This window comes from Oikopleura dioica, chromosome PAR, assembly GCF_907165135.1.
Source record: "Oikopleura dioica chromosome PAR, OKI2018_I68_1.0, whole genome shotgun sequence".
Taxonomy (NCBI): Eukaryota; Metazoa; Chordata; class Appendicularia; order Copelata; family Oikopleuridae; genus Oikopleura; species Oikopleura dioica.
This window is the reverse complement of record NC_137293.1, coordinates 14,563,563-14,584,699: the sequence shown is the minus strand read 5'-3', so window position 1 is coordinate 14,584,699 and position 21,137 is coordinate 14,563,563. Positions and strand designations below refer to the sequence as shown.

The 21,137-nt window shown below is 40.7% G+C and overlaps 1 protein-coding gene across 1 annotated transcript in view; it reads right to left on the bottom strand.

The window, feature by feature from the left end:
* Positions 1–15: 15 nt before the first annotated feature.
* The window catches only part of LOC145702030 (GTPase-activating protein and VPS9 domain-containing protein 1-like), a 93,101-nt gene continuing 71,979 nt past the window's right edge, over positions 16–21,137 (bottom strand). The window contains exons 2-16 of the mRNA XM_081779240.1: positions 5,324–5,747; positions 4,838–5,196; positions 4,150–4,710; positions 3,655–3,969; positions 3,394–3,561; positions 3,066–3,332; positions 2,711–2,963; positions 1,638–2,066; positions 1,397–1,593; positions 1,205–1,354; positions 974–1,162; positions 781–927; positions 560–739; positions 375–518; positions 16–329 (exon numbers count right to left, since the gene is read on the bottom strand). Coding sequence (XP_081635366.1) covers positions 252–329; positions 375–518; positions 560–739; positions 781–927; positions 974–1,162; positions 1,205–1,354; positions 1,397–1,593; positions 1,638–2,066; positions 2,711–2,963; positions 3,066–3,332; positions 3,394–3,561; positions 3,655–3,969; positions 4,150–4,710; positions 4,838–5,196; positions 5,324–5,738 — 3,852 coding nt within the window. The 5' untranslated portion in view covers positions 5,739–5,747 and the 3' untranslated portion in view covers positions 16–251. The remainder of the gene's footprint in view (positions 330–374; positions 519–559; positions 740–780; positions 928–973; positions 1,163–1,204; positions 1,355–1,396; positions 1,594–1,637; positions 2,067–2,710; positions 2,964–3,065; positions 3,333–3,393; positions 3,562–3,654; positions 3,970–4,149; positions 4,711–4,837; positions 5,197–5,323; positions 5,748–21,137) is intronic.

The window sequence follows — 21,137 nt, the reverse complement described above, 5'->3', positions numbered from 1 at the left end:
TGTTATGAAAGATTGTTTCTGAAACTGAACTATATCGGCAAACGTAAAATTTCAAAACTTATAAATAATAAAAAAGAATAAGAGGGGGAAAGAGAGCCACCAATAGTATGTAAAAATGAGAGAAGAAGCATTTGCAATTCTTGAATAGTAGAAAGAAAAGGTGAAAAGTCAAGAGTGAGGACAGTAGTTATATTTTTCAGTTGTGGAGAAAAGGGGGTGAACGTGAAGGAAAAGGGTGCGGTTTTCTTTGTTTACGGCTCAATAGTTTGGATGAATTTGCATGCGGCGGTAAACTGCATCCAGTAAAACGAGTCTTCTCCGGCACCAGTCTAAATTGGATTGTGGGCTCCTCATTAGACAGTTCAATTGCTTACCGGTACAAAAGTTTCAACATATTGAATCATCGACAAGAGAGCAGGAGGATTGGCTTTAATAATTACATAAACCAGAACTGGAACCAGATCATCTGCACCAGGAACGTTTGACGGGTTCGATAATTTCAGTAAATTCAAAATTGCCTGAAAGAAAAATGAATGAAAATAGATTTCCCAGGTGCTACCTTGCATAGACGAGTAGTTTGCATCATTTTTTCCGCCGGCGTCCGGTAAACTGAGATCAGACGTGCTTCTTCTTGAGCACTCGGCCACGGACTTTCTCGGCAATATTTCTTTGGAATTTGAAGTTTTGGGTGGTCGGTCGTGATTTTCGCCGAAATTTGCTCGATATGATGCGTGAAAACCTATTTTAGAATTGAAACTTGGAAAGAAAAGAAAGGCGTACCCGATCGCGTTCAATGTCGATTTCTCTGTTGGGGTAAATAATCAGGTGATAAATGTTGTGTCTGGTCAGAAGGCTGCGATGGACGGCCGCTTGGATCTCTTCTAATTCGTCGTGATTCGTATGTTTCCATTCTGGCTCTTGCTGGATCTAAAGTAGATTGCTACGAACCCGACTCCAGAAATTTGAGAATCACCTGTCCGAACAAGAACTGTAGTAATTTGTTGACCAAAGTGGCCTTGTCATCCATCGTCTGTTGCCTATTGAAATGGCCAACGAAAGCTTGAACAGAGTCCGACTTCTTTTTCAACAAAATCGAAGCCGCAACTGATAAGAAATGCTGTCGACCGCTTTCTTGAGCTCTTTCTCCTGATCGCGACATTCGCTAGAATTTTCGATAGAAATGGAAGAAGAGTGAAATACTAACCCTTATGTGAGCAAGAGCTCCAAGCAACTTTTGCCTGGCTCTGACGAGATATCGGACGTAATCTGATCTTCGATTGTATTCTTTCCATAATAAGTCAAGCACTTGCTTCGTTTGTTTTTGAGATAATTGTTCAACAGCTCTAACAGTTTCCTAAACACAAATAAAAGTCAAGAATGGTTTCGACAATCGAACTTGTAATTGGGCAGCAGTATTTCGATCCTGAATGGCGAGCGCCTCGTACGCCTGAGCTCGTAAAAGTTCCAAGAGTTTTTCATGTTGCGAAGTTGTCCGAGTTGTGGGCATCATTGGCGAAGCGTCCACTGGGTCAGCAGCGGAGAGCACATATCGGAGCTTTCGGCGGACATCTTCCAGTCGGGCCTGTTTCTCGTCTACAAAAAAGAGGTAATAGAACCAGAATTGGCAATACACGTACCTATACTCTCTTTCTTCGTCTTTTCATCCCTCCTTTCCAGTGGTGGCGTTGGCGTAACGGGTGCTTCAATATCAATTAAATTTCCAGTCGCTGGTTCGTCTTGTTTCTTGTTCATTTGTTGATACTTGGCCATAACGTCAAAAGCCGAAAAATTGCCCGGATCGCCAGGAGCAGAAGTGCTCGTCGTTGCCAGCGCGGGAGGCGTGAGCGGCGCTGAATTCGAATTTTTCCTGAGCGCCGAGGGAAGCAACTTGTTCGGAATCGACGGCTTCGGTTTCATCACATTATTGCCTTTTCGGAAGTTTTTGATGCCGAAGGAGCGCCGATTTCCGATTTTCGCTGGTTTTGAAGAGTCGTCCGATTGATTTTCTGTTGGAGAAATGCGTTCTCCAGTTGTTTGTGAAAGGGCGGCTTGTTGAGCCCGCCAAGCTAAAAAGACGAATTTCAATAAGGATTTCTGAGTGAAATCCTTACCCCCCTTTTTTATTAGCTCATTTGAAAGAGCGTAAAAAATTACCCTAAGTGAGTCGGAAAGATTGGCGAATTTTCGAACTTATGACGCCATAGCACGTGACGGAAGTTACGAAAGTACCAAACTTTGGACGCTTACCATTTTAATGTCGCTTAAGCTAACCTGACATGCAATACATGAAAATGATCGTCTGATCGAGATCTTGGTGTGCATTTAGGTTTCATCCCTCGAGGAAAATCTCATCCCTTTTATGAAAACCAGGTACTAGTGATAAAGGGTTGAATTTTTTTTTTTGAAGGGATGAAACCTAGATGCACACCTAGCTCTCGTCGCGACTATCATTTTCCACTATCACACGCCCTGATAGCTAAAGTTGATCGAAAATGCGGAGCGTCCAAAGTTTTGGTACTTTTGGAACTTTGGTCACGTGCCATGACGTCATTTCGAGCGAAATTTCATCTTTTTTGGGTGAATCTAAGATAACTTTTTACGCTCTTTCCAATGAGCCAATAAAAAAGGGGGGTAAGGATTTCACTCAGAAATCCTTATTGAAATTCGTCAAACAGCAATTATCTTTTTTTAATTTATAATTGATAAATACCTTCTGTGTTTTGAAGAACAGACGGCCTTGGCGATCTGTTTTGGCCCCTTCCATCGTCACTACGATTGTCGTTTAGATCATTGGAGGAGGCGTAATCTCCCGCCCCTTCTGGCTTCTGACCCGAGTCGGAGCAAGCGCTAGAGATGGATTCGGCCGTGTAGCTCAATCCGGGAGTGGAGGCGCGTGATCGCACCACATCCTCGGCCGGCGGAGAATGTGGACCTTCCTCGTCCTCGTTATCACTGTCCAAAGCGTTACAAAAAAGAAGGGATGATAAATTCAAAATGATGAAAGATCTTTAGTTTAGAAAAAAAACTGCTCACATATCAATAAGTAACCCTGAACTAGGCACAAGACACTCAACGCTCCAAATATCCGATCGCGAATCTTCTGGTGGAACTCTCAGTTCTTCGGATGGATCTTCCGCGATTTCCTCCAGCCGCGAAGCATAATCTGCTTCCGTCAAGGGCTCCGAGTGCTCACTAGCAGCAACATCAGTGGACCAACAATCCGATCGAGTGTCGCCTCGGTCGTTGCCAATGTCAAAACGGACTCCAAGCTCGAATTTGCGCATTCGATCTTCGATACTTTCGCGATTTGTTGGCATTTTTTCGTCGAGAGCCTAGAATAAAAACCGGGTAGAAAATTGAGATTGTTTGCAAAGAGAAAATAATTCAAATTACCTGTAGAGTTTCATCCCTATTCGAATGAGGGTTGGATTCAGCGATCGAGTCTGTTTCGTCCTGAAGTCTATCAACTTCAACTGGAGCGCCAGCAGAGCCATGAAGCGAGGATAAATGATCCGAAACAGAGCTTGAACTTGTTCGATCATCTTCAACGGAATAATTGCTCTGAATCAGTCAGGTTTTTTATCGATTAAAACGAATAGAAATAAATGTGATTATTTGTTGATTATTTTGCTTCTGTGCTGGGCTAAAACTAACCTTACTACCGCGGCTTACCCCATCATCATCAAGCGAAGCGCGATCGTCGTCTAGCAATTCGCTCTGAGTGACGATGTCCTGTTCCGACAAGATTTTGAATTCTTCGTCTGTTCCGGGAAGGTTGATAATGAACACAATTTCACGAGTTTCTTGTTTCTTTTCCGGCTCATCGTCGATTCTTAGTTTGTCAAGTCCCTTGATTCCTTCTTGCTGCAGCTGCTTGACTTTGTTGTCCATTTTGTCGATGAAGCTCATCGCTTTTTCGGCGAACTTCGGCGGTGGAGATTTACTCACCATTGGAGAACCAAGAGGTGACTTTTAAAGGTTTTGGAAAGGAAAATTACTCAAAATCTTCAATAGCTTGGAAATTTTAAAGAGAGTAAAAAGGTATCTGAAAGAAAACAACTGAACTGAAAACAACTTGTGCTAAAACAAGCCATGTTTGCTAATTTTTAATCTTCTATTGCTACTTGTAGCAAAATCATTCGTGAAAACCCTTTCCTGGGTCGCTGGAGAAGTCATTTTAAAATTCTTGACCAATTGATTGATTCCTCCCAAAGAAACTCGATCCACTCCTTGAACTTCTGAAATCTCCACTTGTCGCATGAACATAATCAGTCTTTCCAGCTCTTTTCTTGTGCACAAGACAGCTCTATCTTCGAAGGTAATATTCGCTTGAGTACTAGGCTCGCCAGAATCAAGTGTGAGGATTTCTTCCACCATTCTTGTCAGGAATCCGCCCGAGTGACGGACACCACCCGAGATGACCGCTTTCTGCAATTTTTGAGCGATTTGGATTAAATTGATTCGCGCTGTCTCGGTAATCGGCAAATCTCCAGTGACTCCGTATCGCTCTGGATTGACGATTGCGAGGCATATGAAGTCCTGAAGAAGCAAATCGGCGGCCAGAGTTCGCGCCTCGTCGGGAGGACACATTCCGCCGTCAGAAACGATATTGTAAGAGCGAGCGATAACGTACGCGATCGCGCTTGGGAAACAAGCAAGGGACTGCTCGATCGCAGCGCTGAAGCGTTTGACGTGGTCGTCTAGGCGTTGCTGGAATTTATGTTGGCAAAAATTGAGGTTATTTTATTCCAAATTAATAAAAAAGAAGAATTCTAACCCGGATTTCTGCAAGAGTTGCCTAGCCAAGTGATTAATTAGAATTTCAGTTTTCATTTGCGCTTTGAAATGACAACATTTCCTGTGTGTTTTTACAGAACTCGGCGACTTTCTGCTTGAAGGGTTCGCTTCCTCGCTGACCAAAGCGCAGCTGAAGCTCTCTAGGTGAGAAATAATCACAAACTTTGTCGGCATTAATCTCGAGCGGGGGCCCTTCGTCCAGCAGAACTTGAACGATGGGTTGGTAAAGCGCGGCGGTGAGGAATAGACGCGATTCAGGAAGAGCCTCGACAAGGAGTCGATAAGTAGTAATGAAGGCGCCGCGTTTCAAAACGTCCCTTGGTCGGTTTGTCGCGCCGATTTGGTGAAGCATCAGACACTGGATGAATTCTAGCAACGCGGAATGATTCTGAAGCAGGGCTCGCAATACGGAAGTCGAAAACTACGATAATTCTGATTTCTGATTGACAAATTTTCATTTCTAATGTACAAAAAACTAAATTAATAAAATCTCTCCTTCCATTTGAACCCTTTTCCTGAGTAGCACACGATTGCCCGTACAAAGAAAGCACAACAGTTTCCAACAAGGAATTAAAGCCCGTCGCAGATTCTAGCTGCATTTTCTCGCCGTAAACAAGACAAGCCGCGACGAGTGTGGGATTGTCCTTTAAACTCTTCAAAAACGGCGCTATCATTTCTGCTTCTTGAAACGGCATTTCGCAGAATTCCGCGACTTGCAATCTGTTGTCGATAGAAAAACATTCTCCTAAATCTCCGCCGGTTTCCGCGACGTAGTGGTTCGACTGCAGCCGCCGAGTTCTGTACAGTTGCTGCAGAAGCTTGTAGTGGTCTGCTTTCAAATCGTTGTGCAGCTTGCCGAGACTCTCGCGCTCCGAAGAGACGAAGAGAGACTCTTGCCGAAGTCGTCGCCACAGCTCAAGAACGTCTCGATTTGGAGACATTTTCCTGATCTAAAATCATCTCTTATGCGAGAGAAAATGATTCTTCCGACGGAATATATTTAGCCGAATCGCTTTAACACAAAGATTTATCGAAGTCTAGCATCATTTTAACGCAATTTTGACAGGAATACTTCAAAATCATAATTTTCTACTTATACAAATTTAAAATTAGTCCTTTAAAATTATATTGTTAACAGCATTATTTCACAGTTTTTGAAATTAACTTTCATCGCTTCTTCTTCCATCATAAAATCTCGTTTTTTTATTTTTGAAAAAGAAAGAAAAATCATTTCTGACTTTGAAATCGTTGATTTTCACACTTTTCTCGCATCTGCGAAATGGGGAGATTCTTCATTCGAGGAAAGCGGGCGGAGGACTCTTCAGCGGAAGACTCAATCCGTGAGAGCGCCACCTCGGGCGAAGACGCGGTTGATGGAAGCGCCGCTCATGGAAGACAAAATATTTTATTCGAGGACAATTTATTCGGTGATAGAACAATCAATGTTAAATTTCAAATAATTTATATTGATGAAATAATTTCTCGTTTTTCTGGCAGATCGTGTTATTCTCCGAAAGAGTTTTCCTCGTCCATCGCATGCATAGTTTGCAGCAAGGCTGTTGATTGCCTCATTAACTTGGATGTTCTTGTCGCAGAGGTCCTCGGAATCAAGGCCAACATCGATCGGTTGCTTAGATGTAAAGCCATTTTCTTCAAAGCAAACACTTTCGAGGCTTGACAGTTGAAATTTTCTCATCACTCGTTCCATTTTGTTGGTAAATATTCTCTTTCAATGAGTTTGATATAAGCACGAACTTTTCCTGCTAATATAAATTGAAATAAATTAAACCTATTCCTTGAATTTTTGTCCAGACAGAAGGCTGACTATCCTCTAAACTCGCTGTTTTTATTAGAAAAAAACACTGCGTTACCTTGATTTCTTCTTGAATTTCGTTCATAAACGATTGTGGAGAGAAGGGGATAATTTCGAAACTGAAGCCAGAAAAGGTGATATCAATATCCGAGTCGAATCTCAAAATAGCGGATCCACTTCTGACGAGAAAAGACATCTAATGACGGATGAATTTACTAAAGGCATTCTTTCGAAAATTTGAAGAAAATTCGAGTGATTTCATATTATCATCCTTCCCGGAAAACCCTCACTGCTGTGAGGCATCTTCACGACTTCTCCACGGGGATCTTCGAGATTAACTGGCATCTTTTTCCTTCTAGCGTTCATATCAACGGTTGAATTGGTGTTTGATCCGCAGAAGCATTGTTCAACGCCGTCGGTAGTCACACAGACGTTGTCAAAAGGGCAGTCACCAATAGTCTCTTTGAAATATTCATGACCTTGCTCCAAAGGTACCTCAACTTCGAATACTGTTGGAACGATTTCGAAGCTAGAATCAAGGTCGATTTGCCATTCACAGCGCGCTGAGTCGGGATAATTCGACGGAAAGAAAGGAGAAGTTATCGTCTGCGTTGATGTGATTTTTCCTCCGCAATCGAGATGAAGGGACGTTGTTGTTCAAATTTTGGATGCAATAATTTAATCAAGGCCATATTTAGAAAATTGTTCTGCCTAGCGCCGGGACCGACAATTGCCGAACTAAGTGAAGCTTTGCAAATTTAAATTTTGGAGATGTTATTGCATATCCCTTGAATCTAACTGTTGTTGTTGATGTTGTTGTTGTTGTTGTTGTCGTGTAATAATCTGATGTTGTGTAATAGCCGGATGTGTAATAGCTAGTTGTGTATTCGTGCGACGCGTAAGCTCCAATTATCAGAAGAAAAAACTAAACATCGATAAACAACGTTGACAAGTTTACGAACTACCTTCATAGTGATTTTCTCTGATAGTGGCTCTGAGAAAAGTTTGAATATATATTGACCGCGACTGAAATTTGAGACAAAAGAGTCGCAAACTCAAAGCTCCATGGATCTTCATCAGTATTTTATTTCTATTTCGTGTTTTTATCCCCTTGATGGTTAAGTTCAGCGATAGTTTTAAAACAAAGAGAAAAAATTCCGCAGAAATTGTACGAAATTTAGTTTGGTATCAAATAAAGAGGCATTTTAAGAAGCAAGGGTAATTTCGTAGGCTTGTGGAAGAAGATGCCATCTTTTTTCTTCCATGTTGTTGATTTGTTCGTTCGCTAATGTTTGAAACTCGTTGTTTTGTCCGTAGTAGACAAAATCATTGAAACAGCTGTAGCAGTCTTCCATCATTTCGTAAGTCGCGTAGTACCGCCTATCGAGCGGTATTCGAATTTGAGAAGAGGAATGGGAGATCAGAGTGTTTTGTAGGATGTACTCGTCGTTTTCGATCCTATCTAGGATCATTTGGTGGAAGTCAATACTACCGTTTGGGTTGAGATAAGCGCAAGTAACAGTAAGAGGGCGAGTAAAAATGAAGTTTTGGTGGAGAAGAACTAGAAGAAGAAATAAAGTTTACTGAGGCTTACCGAAGATACCTTGCTTATAGTCGAATGATCCTTCAATATCTTCCATTTTTGCCATGTATCCAAGTGATTTAATTATTGTCCATCCACTTTCATTCAAGAAGGTTTCGTATTTCAGTCGTTTGAGAAGCATATCAACATCGTTTTCTTGAAAATCTTGCTCTTCTTTTTTCGGATTAAGATTGAAGCCGGCAATACTTCGTGGATAAATCAACATTGTCAGAGTTGTGAAGATGCTTTCGAGAGAAAAATATTTAGCCATTATGTCATCGCTCATTTTCAAGTCATTTTTTATTGCCCATCGTAGAAGAATACTGATAGAAAGAGGCACGCAAAGCTCGCTGTCAGTTTGGTCAACAACATTTTTAGTCACATTTACAAAATTCTTGTTTGGGAACCGACTCATTCGTTGCTTCAAATTCGCCATTACGCACGATTTTGTCAAATTAGGATCGTCGAGGCAATGGTCTAACGTAGCTGTTTCGAGGGAAATGACTTTTGTGACTCCTCGAATTTGTTCATCATCGGGAATTCTGTTCGTTAACCAGTCAGCATTGAAGTTCTTTGGAAAAAAATTTCGAAATTATGGTTGAGAAACTAAACTGACCTTCAACTTTTCTTTAATTCTTTCTCGTTGACCCTGTTCGATCGGATTGAAAAGAAGACTCCAAGCGGTTTTCCACTCGCAAAGAAGGAACACGTGACTGCTAGAAGCATCTCCTCCCTGGTTGCCACACAATTGAGGACATCCAGAAAACGCTGGAGATCCAGCATCTATGTTTAATTTTTCAAAAGGAATAGAAATCAACGCATACAGAGATAGTCTTCCGTTTTGTACTTTGTTCCTGACAATCCGTAACCCATTTGGCGATAACTCTTTCTGTCTGTTAGTACTCGAACAATTCCAAAGTCAATCAATTTTGCTTCCCCGTTTTTAAGAAGAATATTTTCAGGCTTTTCGTCAAAGTGAATTATTCCAACGTCAGCTAAGTAATTGAGCGCGTTATTTAACTCCAAAATTATTTTCTTTCTTTCTTCTAAATTCAAATTTCCAGCCTTTAGTTTAGACCTCAAATCAGAATCACATTTTTCCATGATGGTTATCCAGCCAAAACAATCCTCGTCGTTTTTATCTTCGCTTGAAAATATTTGAATATTGGCGAAATTTTTAATGACGTTTTGATGAACTGGAATAACATTTGAGTCGTCTGTTTCACGATTTTTAGCAACGCAATAATCTAAAACCAGCTGTTCTTATAGAAAATCGATTCGTGTATTCGTACCTTTCGAAAGATGAATTTTAAATATGAGTTCTTTTTTGTTTTCAGTAAAAAGTGCGGGATCAAATACGTGAACACGAACAGCAACTTCCAATTTCCCAAATTTCTGCCAAATGACAACCGCTTCTCCTCCTGCCGAAATAAGATTATCTTGTAATGAAGGGGCGAGAGTCCATTTCCCCTTTTCTTCTTTCAATTCTGATCGCTTGATTGTTCTATTCTGCAAATAAGGATTCGCGACGAGAATTTTTTGCTGGACGGATGTCCAACGCCATGTTTCTTGAGCGATTTTTCTTTCACTTTCAAATGTTATTTTCCCCTTTCCATCTTCAAAAGTGACCTCTGTCCAATCAGCAGAATCTTCGTTTTTAAAATCAATTCTCTCCACAGATAAAATTAGCCTGTCAAGATCATTTCTGCTCGTTTCTCTTTTCAATTTACTTTTAAAAATTTCGAGCCATTCTTCAATACTCCTCCTCGTAAGTTCTTGCGGGTGAGATGTCACTTTCATCATAAATTTTGAACAGAAAATCAAAAAGAAATCTTTTTTTTTATTTAAGTAAGAGCCGTTTCTTTACATAGCATCACATAAATTCGCTGTATTGTAACTATCAAACGGTTTTATTTATTTTTAACAAGACGCGTGCAGACTTAGACAATGGAATTTTTACTCGTGAAAAGAGAGAAATCAAGCCGTGTCACTGAAGGTTTGGTAGTAGAAATTTCGGACGGAGGTTTCTGAATCAGCTTCAGTTATGTCTTTCGAGACATAGGCATAGAGAGGCCCAGCACTATAAGCGAGGCTTGCATCGTAGGTGCCTTCTTTAGCTGAAGTTCCATCAAATGTCATTACATATTTGAGTGTTGATGGAGATCCATCGACTTGGCTGACTTCAACCGCGTATGTGTTCCATTCGCCGATCGTGCATTGTTGATTATAAGCGCCACGATAATTGTAGCCATTCGGCCCCGGATCACTAGCACTCACTTCTAAATACCCATTCCAAGGAGTTTTAAAGATCGAAAACTGTCGGTTTCCAGGGACGACTGCATCGGTTTGGTCACTTGTTAGATGAATTATACTTTTCCACGCTCCATTCGAATTCTCAGTGCAGAGAATATCTACTGAGACCTTTTTCAATGGGTCTTCATTGTTGAATTGAAAATTGGACTCACTATAACAAAGATTTATGAGAGAGGATTTCAAATAATTTGAGATAATTTATCTGTGATACTTATTTTGGGACCCAGGGCTTGTAGTTGAGAGCAGCACTTACAGTAGCTTTCAAGGTATTTATAACTGGCGTTATTTCGCAGCCATCGACAAAAGAATTACAGTTTTGAAGACCACTGCATGGATCCGTCGCGCACATAGGAATATCTTCAAATGTTTGGTAGAAAAAATTTCTGACACTGTTCTGAGAAGCAGGGAAGAGATCACCAGAAACAAGCGCATACAAATCACCGGAGCTATGGGCTGCGCTTGCATCGTAAGTGCCCTCGGAAACTGAATTTCCATCAAAACTCACGACATATTTAAGCGTTGCTGGTGAACCATCGACTTGTCTGACTTCGACTGAATACGTGTTCCATTCTCCGATCGTGCATGATTGATCATATGAAGCTCGGCTCATGTAACCACTTGGATCGTTGACTTGGATGGTAAGGATTCCATTTGAAGGAGAAGCCAGAATAGTAAACTGCCGGTTTCCAGGATTCGCGTTATCTGTTAGAGTGCTTGTGAGATGGACTATTCCTTTGTGAGACGTGTCGTCCGTATTCTCCGCGCAAAGAATGTCCACTGATACCTTTTTGAAGGGTGATGAAATACTATTTTATAAATCAGATATCAAGGATATTTCTGTGACCCGAGCCTTGTAGTTTAATGCAGCGCTTACGGTCGCTTTTTGAGTGTTTCTTACAGGTAATACTTCGCAACTGTCAACAAAAGTACTGCAGTCAGCTTGGCCAGCGCACGGATCACTGCAAATTTGATAAAAGAAATTTCGCACGAGTGTTTCGGAATCAGCATCAGTCAAATCTTCAGAAACATAAGCATACAGGTTCCCGGTGCTATAAGCTAAGCTTGAGTCGTATGTTCCCTCTTTAGATGAATTCCCATCAAAGGTGATTACATATTTGAGCGTTGAACTATCGACTTCGCTGATTTTGACCGCGTATGTGTTCCATTCGCCGATTGTGCATTGTTGATTATAAGCGCCACGATAATTGTAACCATTAGGACCCGGATCACTAGCACTGACTTCTAAATACCCATTCCAAGGAGTTTTATATACCGAAAACTGTCGGTTTCCAGGGACAACTGCACCCGTTTGGCTGCTTGTGAGATGAACAATACTTTTCCAAGCTCCATTTGAATTCGCAGTGCAGAGAATATTCACTGAAACCTTGTTCAGGGGTCAATACTGAATAAAAATTAATAAATATAAATTATATTATATTATATAATGAATATTTTCGAGACCCGAGCCTTATAGCTCAGAGCAGCGCTCACAGTCGTCTTGAGAGTGTTCCTTACGGGTACCACTTCACAGCTGTTGACGATAGTGTTGCAGTTAGCGAGTCCAATACAGGGGTCAGTGCATGTCTGGTAAACAAAATTGCGGACCAAAAAGGCAGTAGCTGATGGATACCAATTAGCAGAAATGAACACTTGAAGATCACCAGAACTCAACGCTCCACTTGAGTCGTACGTGCCCTCGTCGATTTGAGCTCCGTCAACGCTGACAATGTATTTCAGCGTCGATGGTGAACCTGAAACTTGCCCGACTTCAACCGCATAATTGTTCCAAGAGCCATCGGTGCAGTAAACGTAATTGCCTTTTTCATTATATGGACCGTTTGGGTCATTAACACCAAAAAAGAGTCCGTGATCGTATGGGTTTCGAAAAAGAGCAAAAGTTCGATCGCCTAGTATAGGGATACAAATTCAATATTTAAATAACATCTTTGCTTTAGTTTGAGTATTTTTGTTTCTCTTGCCTGGATTACCATAAATATTACCAGCAGTGATTTGTAGAATATTTAAACTAGTTCCTTCAAGTGCCATGCTATGATCACAGTAAATATCAGCCGAGGTCTTGTAATTCAAAGCCGCGGTTACAGTTGCAACTTGAGTATTTAGAACAGGGGCTACTTCGCAGCCATTGACAATCGTATTACAGCTCGTTAGTCCACTACATGGATCAGTCGCGCACATGGGGGGAAACGTTTGGTAAAAGAAATTACGAACTAAGAAGGCCGTAGCAGATGGACTCCAACTACTAGACATAAATACTTGAAGATTGCCGGTACTCAACGCTCCGCTTTGGTCGTACGTGCCCTCGTCGATTTGGGCTCCGTCAACGCTGACAACATATTTGAGCGTTGATGGAGAGCCTGAAACTTCTCCGACTTCAACAGAATAGTTGCTCCAAGTTCCATGGGTGCAATATACGTAGTTGACTTTCTCATTAGAATCACCATTTCCATCATTGACAGCAAAATGTAAACCATGATCGTTCGGATTACGCGTAAGGGCAAATGTTCTATCGCCTCGTAAAGGGGTACAAACTAAATCTTTTTCTACCATCCTTTGGCTGTGGATATTTGTTCCCCATGCCTGGATTACCATTACTATTACCACCAGTGATGTGCAGAATATTTTTATAAAATCCGTCCAGTGCCATGCTGTGATCACAGTAAATTTCAGCCGAGGTCTTGTAATTCAAAGCCGCAGTTACAGTCGCCACTTGAGTATTAAGAACGGGTGCTACTGCGCAACTATTGACGATAGTGACACAGTTTGTTTGACCATCACATGGATCAGTCGCGGTTATGTCTTCGAAGGTTTGATAGAAGAAATTTCTAACGCTAGTTTGAGATGCAGACTCGTGGAAACCATCAGATACCATGGCATGAAGATTTCCTGTGCTGTAAGCTGCGCTCGCTTCGTAAGTGCCTTCGGCGATCTGAGTACCATCAATGCTTACTACGTATCGCAGTGTCGATGAACAATTTTCAAGTTGTCTTACTTCGACTGAATATGTGTTCCATTGACCATTGGTGCAGCTTGGATAAAGATTCGCCCGGTTTAAATATCCACTTGCATCATTAGCATTGATCTGTATTTGACCATCCGTCGGTGTATCGAATAATGCAAATTGTCGGTTGCCAGCATTGTGATGTTCAGAGACTGCGTCACTTGTCAAAAGAATAATGTTCCTCCATTCAGTATCACCAGCGGTGTTATTGCAGAGAACATCTGCTGATACCTTATAGTTGAGCGCAGCACTGACAGTGGCGAGCTGAGTGTTCTTGATGGGCGCTATGTCGCAGCCGTTAATAATTGTTTGACAGGTCGCAAGACCTTCGCATGGATCAGTAGCGCACATTGGTAAATCATCAAAAGTTTGATACAAGAAATTACGGGTCAAGAAAGCGGTTGCAGGGTCGTACCAATCATCAGAGATAAAAACTTGCAGATTGCCTGTAGTTAATGCTCCGCTTGAATCATAAGTGCCTTGATCGATTTGAGTACCGTCAACGCTGACTACATATTTCAGTGTCGAGGGTGAGCCCTCAACTTGTCTGACTTCAACGGAGTAGGTATTCCAAGAGCCATCATTACATGAAGCAAAATTGGATTTTGCATACAAATGACCGTTTGGGTCATTGACAGCGATATGAATCCCATTCTGATTCCATTCTCGCCACAGAGCAAATGTTCGATCCCCAGCAGAGCCTTCGTCGCTGCCACCAGTGACGTGAATTATTTGCTTCCAGCTATCAAGTGGCATACTGTGATCACAATATACTTCAGCTGAGAATTTGTAGTTATAAGCGGCGCCCACAGTCGCAATTAGATTATTTCTAACAGGACTTATTTCGCAGCCATTAACGATGGTCTGACAGTTATTGATTCCAGAGCATGGATCACTTGCGCATGCTTTAGTTGTAGTAGTTGTCGTTGTCGTAGTCGTAGTCGTAGTCGTTGTTGTAGTTGTAGTTGTAGTTGTAGTTGTAGTTGTAGTCGTTGTCGTAGTCGTTGTTGTAGTCGTTGTTGTAGTCGTTGTTGTAGTTGTTGTCGTTGTCGAAGTCGTTGTTGTAGTTGTAGTTGTTAATGTATCTTGAATGCTTCTCCATAAAATTGTGCACTTTTGAGTTTAAAAAAAATATTTTTCAATTACAATTATTGCAGAGTTTAACTTTCGCTGATTATTTGACATTGTTTGTAATGCTATTTTTTCAACGTTTCCTCGACATGTAGAGCAGTTGCAAGATTTATTTTCGTTGAAAATCGCCTGAATTTAAACGAGACGGGGGACAAGGAAATGCCTCCAAGTTTCAGACCATCATCTGTTATCGTGCCATTTTGGAGAACTTCCACTTTTTCAAGGATTTATGATGAGCGTATCACACTTAAAAGAGCACTCCTCCAAACCCTTCCTGTTGTCGCCTCAGAAGTGACGTTGCAGTCGACTAGTTCTCTACTGAAAATCATGGATGAAAAACTGTTCTTTAAAAACTTTTAGTCAAAAATTCCGATCCCTCCTGAAAAGACCATCATCAGTTTCGTTTTTGATTGACGCTTCGATGTATGAGCCGAGTTTTTCTCCCCCTTTATGTTACCTTAGTAAAATGAAAGCTTACTGAAAAAAACTACCTTCAAGCTGAATCGGTACATCTGGAGCAGAAAAAGACGTTTTCCCGTAAAAGCTCGGGATTTCCAATGATCGCGCAACCCTTTCCATTCTGATGGACAGTCTTGGTTCACAGAAGATGTCTTCGATTCGCTTGGATATCAAATCAGTTTGTTCGACGGAAATAGATTCAACCACGTACGCGGTGTAATTTGCTAGACAGATATCAAGATAACGTCGAAATATGGGAATTTTTCAACCTGAAAAATCATCATTAAAGTTTCCAAAGCATTTTGAGTATTCCAGAAGCTGAAGGGTGGAGAGAGCACAGTCATTTGAAACCGTTCCGTTGCTCTCATCAGCAACCAAAAACAGATCCTGCAGATCACCGTTGATCCCACTAGCGCTTGAATTATGACAAGCGAGATCCTTTAAAAATATTCACAGACTTATCTCTTATTCCGTTTTTACCAAAGTAAGAAATGCTCCTGTTTCTTGGCACTCCACGTTGAACAAATTGCAGCTTCCTTCAACTCTGTTAAAAACTAACAAGAAATAGAAAAATATCATCTCAGCAATAATCAATTTTCTCTATGACTTTGCTGAACAAATTTTATACGTATTTGTTAAACTAGCTGCAAGTAAATTTTGTTTCCCAAAGGAAACAATTTGAACGATAAAAATCAGGTTTCTTCTTCCTGCTGACAAGATATTTACTACTTATTTTAAAGAAACGAAGGCCATAATTAGGCTTTTTTTCTGAAAACTGACCTATTCAACGCTGTCAGTCGCAATACGACAGTTTGAACTTTAACGTCTTTTGCTCTATTACGCAGAAGTGTTTAAGAAACAAAAACTAGAGACTAAAATTTAATTCATAATAATCATCATTTTTCTACGGTCCATGAACTTATGTGTGGTTTCTGGAAAAAACCGGATTTCAAACTTCATCTTTTTCGAGTGAGAAACATTCTATCAAAAGTGACGGTACTCTGACATCGAGTTGAATGTCAAATGTTAAAATTGGCAAGGTTACGAGGGGCGCCACGAAACTATTGGAGAAGTTTACCCAGAAAATAACTCTTAGGTTTATCTTTTCAAGATACACTTTTCTTCAAGAGACCAGTCGGGATGGGTATCGAAGATGAAATTCAATCGGATGAAGGGGAAATATGGAATACTAAAATAAAGGTATTTTTCGGATGAAAAGAGTAGGGGAAAATTTATGATAATCAGTGTCTCGATTGCCACTGCATTGGTGTTTTGAGACAGAAACGATCAAAAGTATATCTGTTTCCTGAAGAAGTTCTTTCAACCCGCAGCATCCACACTCAAAAACGCCATCTAAAGAAGAAAACATACAAGAAAAAGGGTCGACCATAGCAAGCCATGGGTTTTCAACGATCCCCCAATTACAGGCTTATCTTGGAGGGGGTTCTCTTTTCTGGCTCATTATCATTCTTCTAAGTACCTTTTTGATTAATTTTAGTCAGTGACATAAAGTTTTAAGCTAATTTTCATTCTTTGGAGAGATCACGGGGCGTGACAACTTTTCTGACATCAACTTGTCATCGAAACTATAAGAAATGCGTGCAGATTGAAACGATGGAACCTGGGCTCGGCAACTTGTTCTTGACTTGCATCTTATCTTTGGACATCAGGGACCCTGATTCAGGGTGATCATACTTTCCTCGAAGAATGGTCGATGAAATCAGGACCCTGAGACTCAGGGCCTGAGTCAAGTCAAAAGACAGGTTGCCGAGGGGAAACGGTCGGTTACAATACCAATTGGTATTCCAATACCAATTTTGGTATTCCAATACCAAAGTCGGCAGAAAATGCCAATTTTTCAAAATTAAAAGTCGGGTGTGCGCTTCGCGCCTGTATTATACAATATTTTAGAAGTGTTTTTAATAATTTCTCGGGCAAAAAATCCAAATTGTCTAAAAAATTTGGTATTGGAATACCAAATTTTGGTATTGGAATACAAAAAAAGCTTTGGTATTGTAACCGACCGTTCCCGGTTGCCGAGCCCAGTATGGACTACTGCGGGCACCTTATGAAGCAATGTCATGAAACGCAGGAATTCATTCTTCCAGGGCCCGTTTCGAAAATAGACCGCAACGAAACATCGCCGATGGAATTCACAAAGGATGAAAATAATGTGAATCGTCGCCGATGCAAAAAGAAGAAGTTTTACGACCAAAAAGTGTGTCGCCATCTTTGTTCGCGAACATTGGTTTTGAAATCATGGAGGAAAAATGCGATCTCGCCTTGTGAGTCAATTTGCTTTGAGCTTACTCGATCATCTGACGCTGCCGGGGAAGTTTGCCCAGGAGAAAAATACTGCACGTCCGGATGTCCTTGTCCTTTTTACGAGTGTGAAAAGCTGGACTCTCGTCAAAAATTGATTCCCGTTTTCGATCTGGCAGGCGAAGCCTCGAATTTCTCGTCGAGTGAATTGTCTGAAAACGAAACAAACTCGTTTTCTTCCGACGAGGAAAAGAAAAGGTTTTCGATAATTCTTTCAGACTTTACTGAGAGCGCAAATGATGTAAAAGTACAAAACTCGGATTCTTTGTTCTCTTATGAACGTTTTTTAAATGATTTTTGAAAAAATAATTGAATATTTTTATGAATTTTCAATAAAAAAGACACAAAAGTCAATCGGTTCTACTTTTCTGAACGGCGCCCACTACTTGGTCGATGCAATGGGCAATCTCATGAAACTCGCAGAAACCGGGTCAGAGTCTTCGTTTTTCATTCAAAGCAGAAATTTCAAAAGGTTTCGTCAATTTCGTCCCGTATTTTTACAAGAAACTAAAATTAAGCACGGGGCTCTTCATTTTTCATTACGGATCTTCTATTTCAACGCACTCGATCGAAATACGAAGAAAAGACCAGGGCAAAAACATCTTCCCTGTCGTCGTTATTTGTTTTTGGTCAAAAAATTTCTTGAGTCAAGATTCTTGAAAGCAGTTTTTCGATCATTTTTTGACCAGCTGAAGCTCTCCTCTAAAAAGAAATGACAAGTGTTATTATTACGCTCCCGACTACAATTTGAATCGATTTGAAACAGCGCAGGGTACGTTCTTTTTTTCGCTCTTTTTAGTTGAATAAAATTGAGGATACATCGCAAGCAATCATTTTAACGCAAAAACATCTTCAATCAGCTTTCGCGGCATTTTTTATCTAATGAGCATGCGACTCGGCGACGGTTGGATAAAGATATCAAGGACGATTGCCTTGAATCAAATAAGAAAAAGCGAAGAGCTAGAAAAAGGATGGCGCAAGGACGAAATCGCCCTGCCGATTGAGTTCAGAGATTTGGAGCCGGTGCATGTTGTTCCTTTGTTAAGGGGGTAGACATCAAGAATCGGATTTCCTGTCAGTGTTTTCTCAAATTTTTAACTTAGTGACCCCCTTATTTTTTCTGCTCAAAATTTATTTCAGGCAATTATCTCTTTCCTATGGAAGCCGAAAATTTCGATTTCTGGAGCTTTCGGGGTGCTACAATGCAAATTCTGGCACCTCCGATTGTCGCCAAAATGGCCATTTTAGGAAAGTTAGCAATCTTTGACGAAAAATTTTGTTGAAAATTTCTTTGAAATTCGAATTTTTGGCTTCCATGGGAAATAGAGAAAGGTCTTAAGTTTTTGTTTCCAAAGAAAATAAGGGTGTTACTATTTTAACTTTGGGAGAAAAGTCTGACGGAAAATGGCGATTCTTGATATCTACCTCCTTAATGGTTCAAGAACCTTTTTGTCTGACGCTCGAAAATAGAGATTATTTTCATGAACCGAATAAAGATCGATCTTGGGCAGCTTTTACTCGTTCTTGTTACCAGAAGCATTACATTGTCAAACACTCAGTACTCATTGCTGCTTGAGAAAGAGGGAAAGTTCTTGACTCTCGGAAGCGAATGGATGGGCTCATTGATCAAGTACGAGCAGGAATCTTTTTGCATCTCTGGTTTAATTGCACCAACAGACCTCGCGTACACAAACCAGTTCGGAACTAACAACGACGAGTGCGAATACTTTATAAATGCAATGGTCAATAATGACAGGATTTATCATCAGAGTCTTGTTTTCGACGCGACTTTTGAAATTTACTTTGACTTAGGAAAGGATGAATAACTTGTAATCGAGCGAAAAAAATGGATTTATTCAACCCGAGAAGATTTAATCGAGATCGACTTTCGCCAACAACAAGCGCGTAAGAAAATGCTTGTAACGAGCAATCCCTTTTTTCATTTCCACGAGGATGTTTTTCCTGGCTTTGCCAAAAACTCTGCTTCGCAGCCGATGTTTCCTCGATCAGCCGAGGCTCTCAACTACTAGTGTTTCTTTCTAAAAATTTTACTGCAAGAATTGAAGAGCCCTTTATGAAGCAAGTAGTTTGGTAGCTCCGTATCCTTTGGCAATCGTTCCTGATTCCTCCTTTCTTTCACTTGACGAGTTTGATCACATTTCTTCTTTTCAAATGGATTTTAGTCGACCAAGAAAATTAACACTTGACATGAAGGACAGTCTCATGAAATTCAATTTATATCAGTTATTGTAAATTTTCGTGATTCTCGAATAAGAAAGCGGGTACAGAGAACTCTCCCTCAAAAATTCTTGCGTTTAAATATTACGATGAAACGACGATTATTGAGCTGAATCTCTTGAAAAATGCCTCGATTTCATTGAAATCAGATTTCTTCGGCGAACAAATTAATGCTCAAGGATCCCTGGACCAGTTGACATGGATGACGCTTGAATTGAAATTTATTCTTGAAGAAGATTCTTCTCATTCATTTCAATTATGGCAAAAGAAAGAAATTATTGCATCGAATAAGATGAGGGAACTTGGCAAAACTAGCGACAAACGAACAAAAGTATTGAAATTCGACGAGCAAACAGAAATCAGAAACGTTTTCTTTTTCGTGAATCCTCCAAGCCAAATCAATGTGATTTACCCTGAGCTTGTCTACAAAACGCCATTTGCTCTCTACGGAGATGGATCTACAAATGTGCTGAAGATTACTCCTTCGCAGTCGACAAAAACGGTCTCCGACGGGACACTTGGATATTACATTGACTTCTGCACTTATGCGCTTGTTAATGATCAGCTGCATATTTTCGGAGGAATTCAAGACAATTATAAGGTAATAATCCTTCGGAATAAAATAAGCAACTTTTCTTTGTAGATTGCTCGACTGGACGGCTGTTCATTCACTGAAATATCTGCTCGTTTGATCGAAAATCATCGTTATGGTCATGCCGCTCTTTCGATCAAAAACGGCAGTAGAGGTAGAGTGAGAAAGAAGGAAAATTAAATAAAGACTAATTTTAAGCAATTGTTTGTTTCGATTATTACAAGAAAACAGGTTGCGAGGATTTTGATGGGCTAAATGTAGCGAAAACGCATGAAACAAAACTGGGGCATTACTACGCTGGGTTGAGCTTTTACAATGGTCTTCCCACGGTGGTTGGAGGGTACTACGCTGATGGTGCGGTTGAGACTCTCACAGACAAAGGCTGGATTTTCCTTACGCCACATCCAAGGTAAGAAACCAACGAAAATCTAAATGCGCTACCATTTTAGGTGGTTCAAATTTGTCCCCGCAGTCGGTCTACCTTCGGGAGCGTTGTGGACTATCGGAGGACTGGACGAAAAGACAAACAAACGATTGGACGAACTTTGGCGATTGAAGAATAACGAGTGGGTTTTCATGGGCCATCTTTCTAAGGTAAGATTATTTTGTTTGGTCGCAAACAATATTCCTATGATCTTCAGGCTGTAACTTCTGCGTCAGTTGTCCTGGTCGAAGATACAATGTTCGCCTTTCCCGGTTTTATGTACGGATTCGAGTCGCCAATTCAAAAAATAAAGCTTGGTAAATCAATTATTGATGTACCAGATTCTCGATTAGTTTTTTAGATTCCGATGAAAATCTCGCTTCAACTCATGTTTTTGCCGACCAAGGAGCTCAAGACTACTTTCCGGTTGTGTTCGTCACTTCAGCT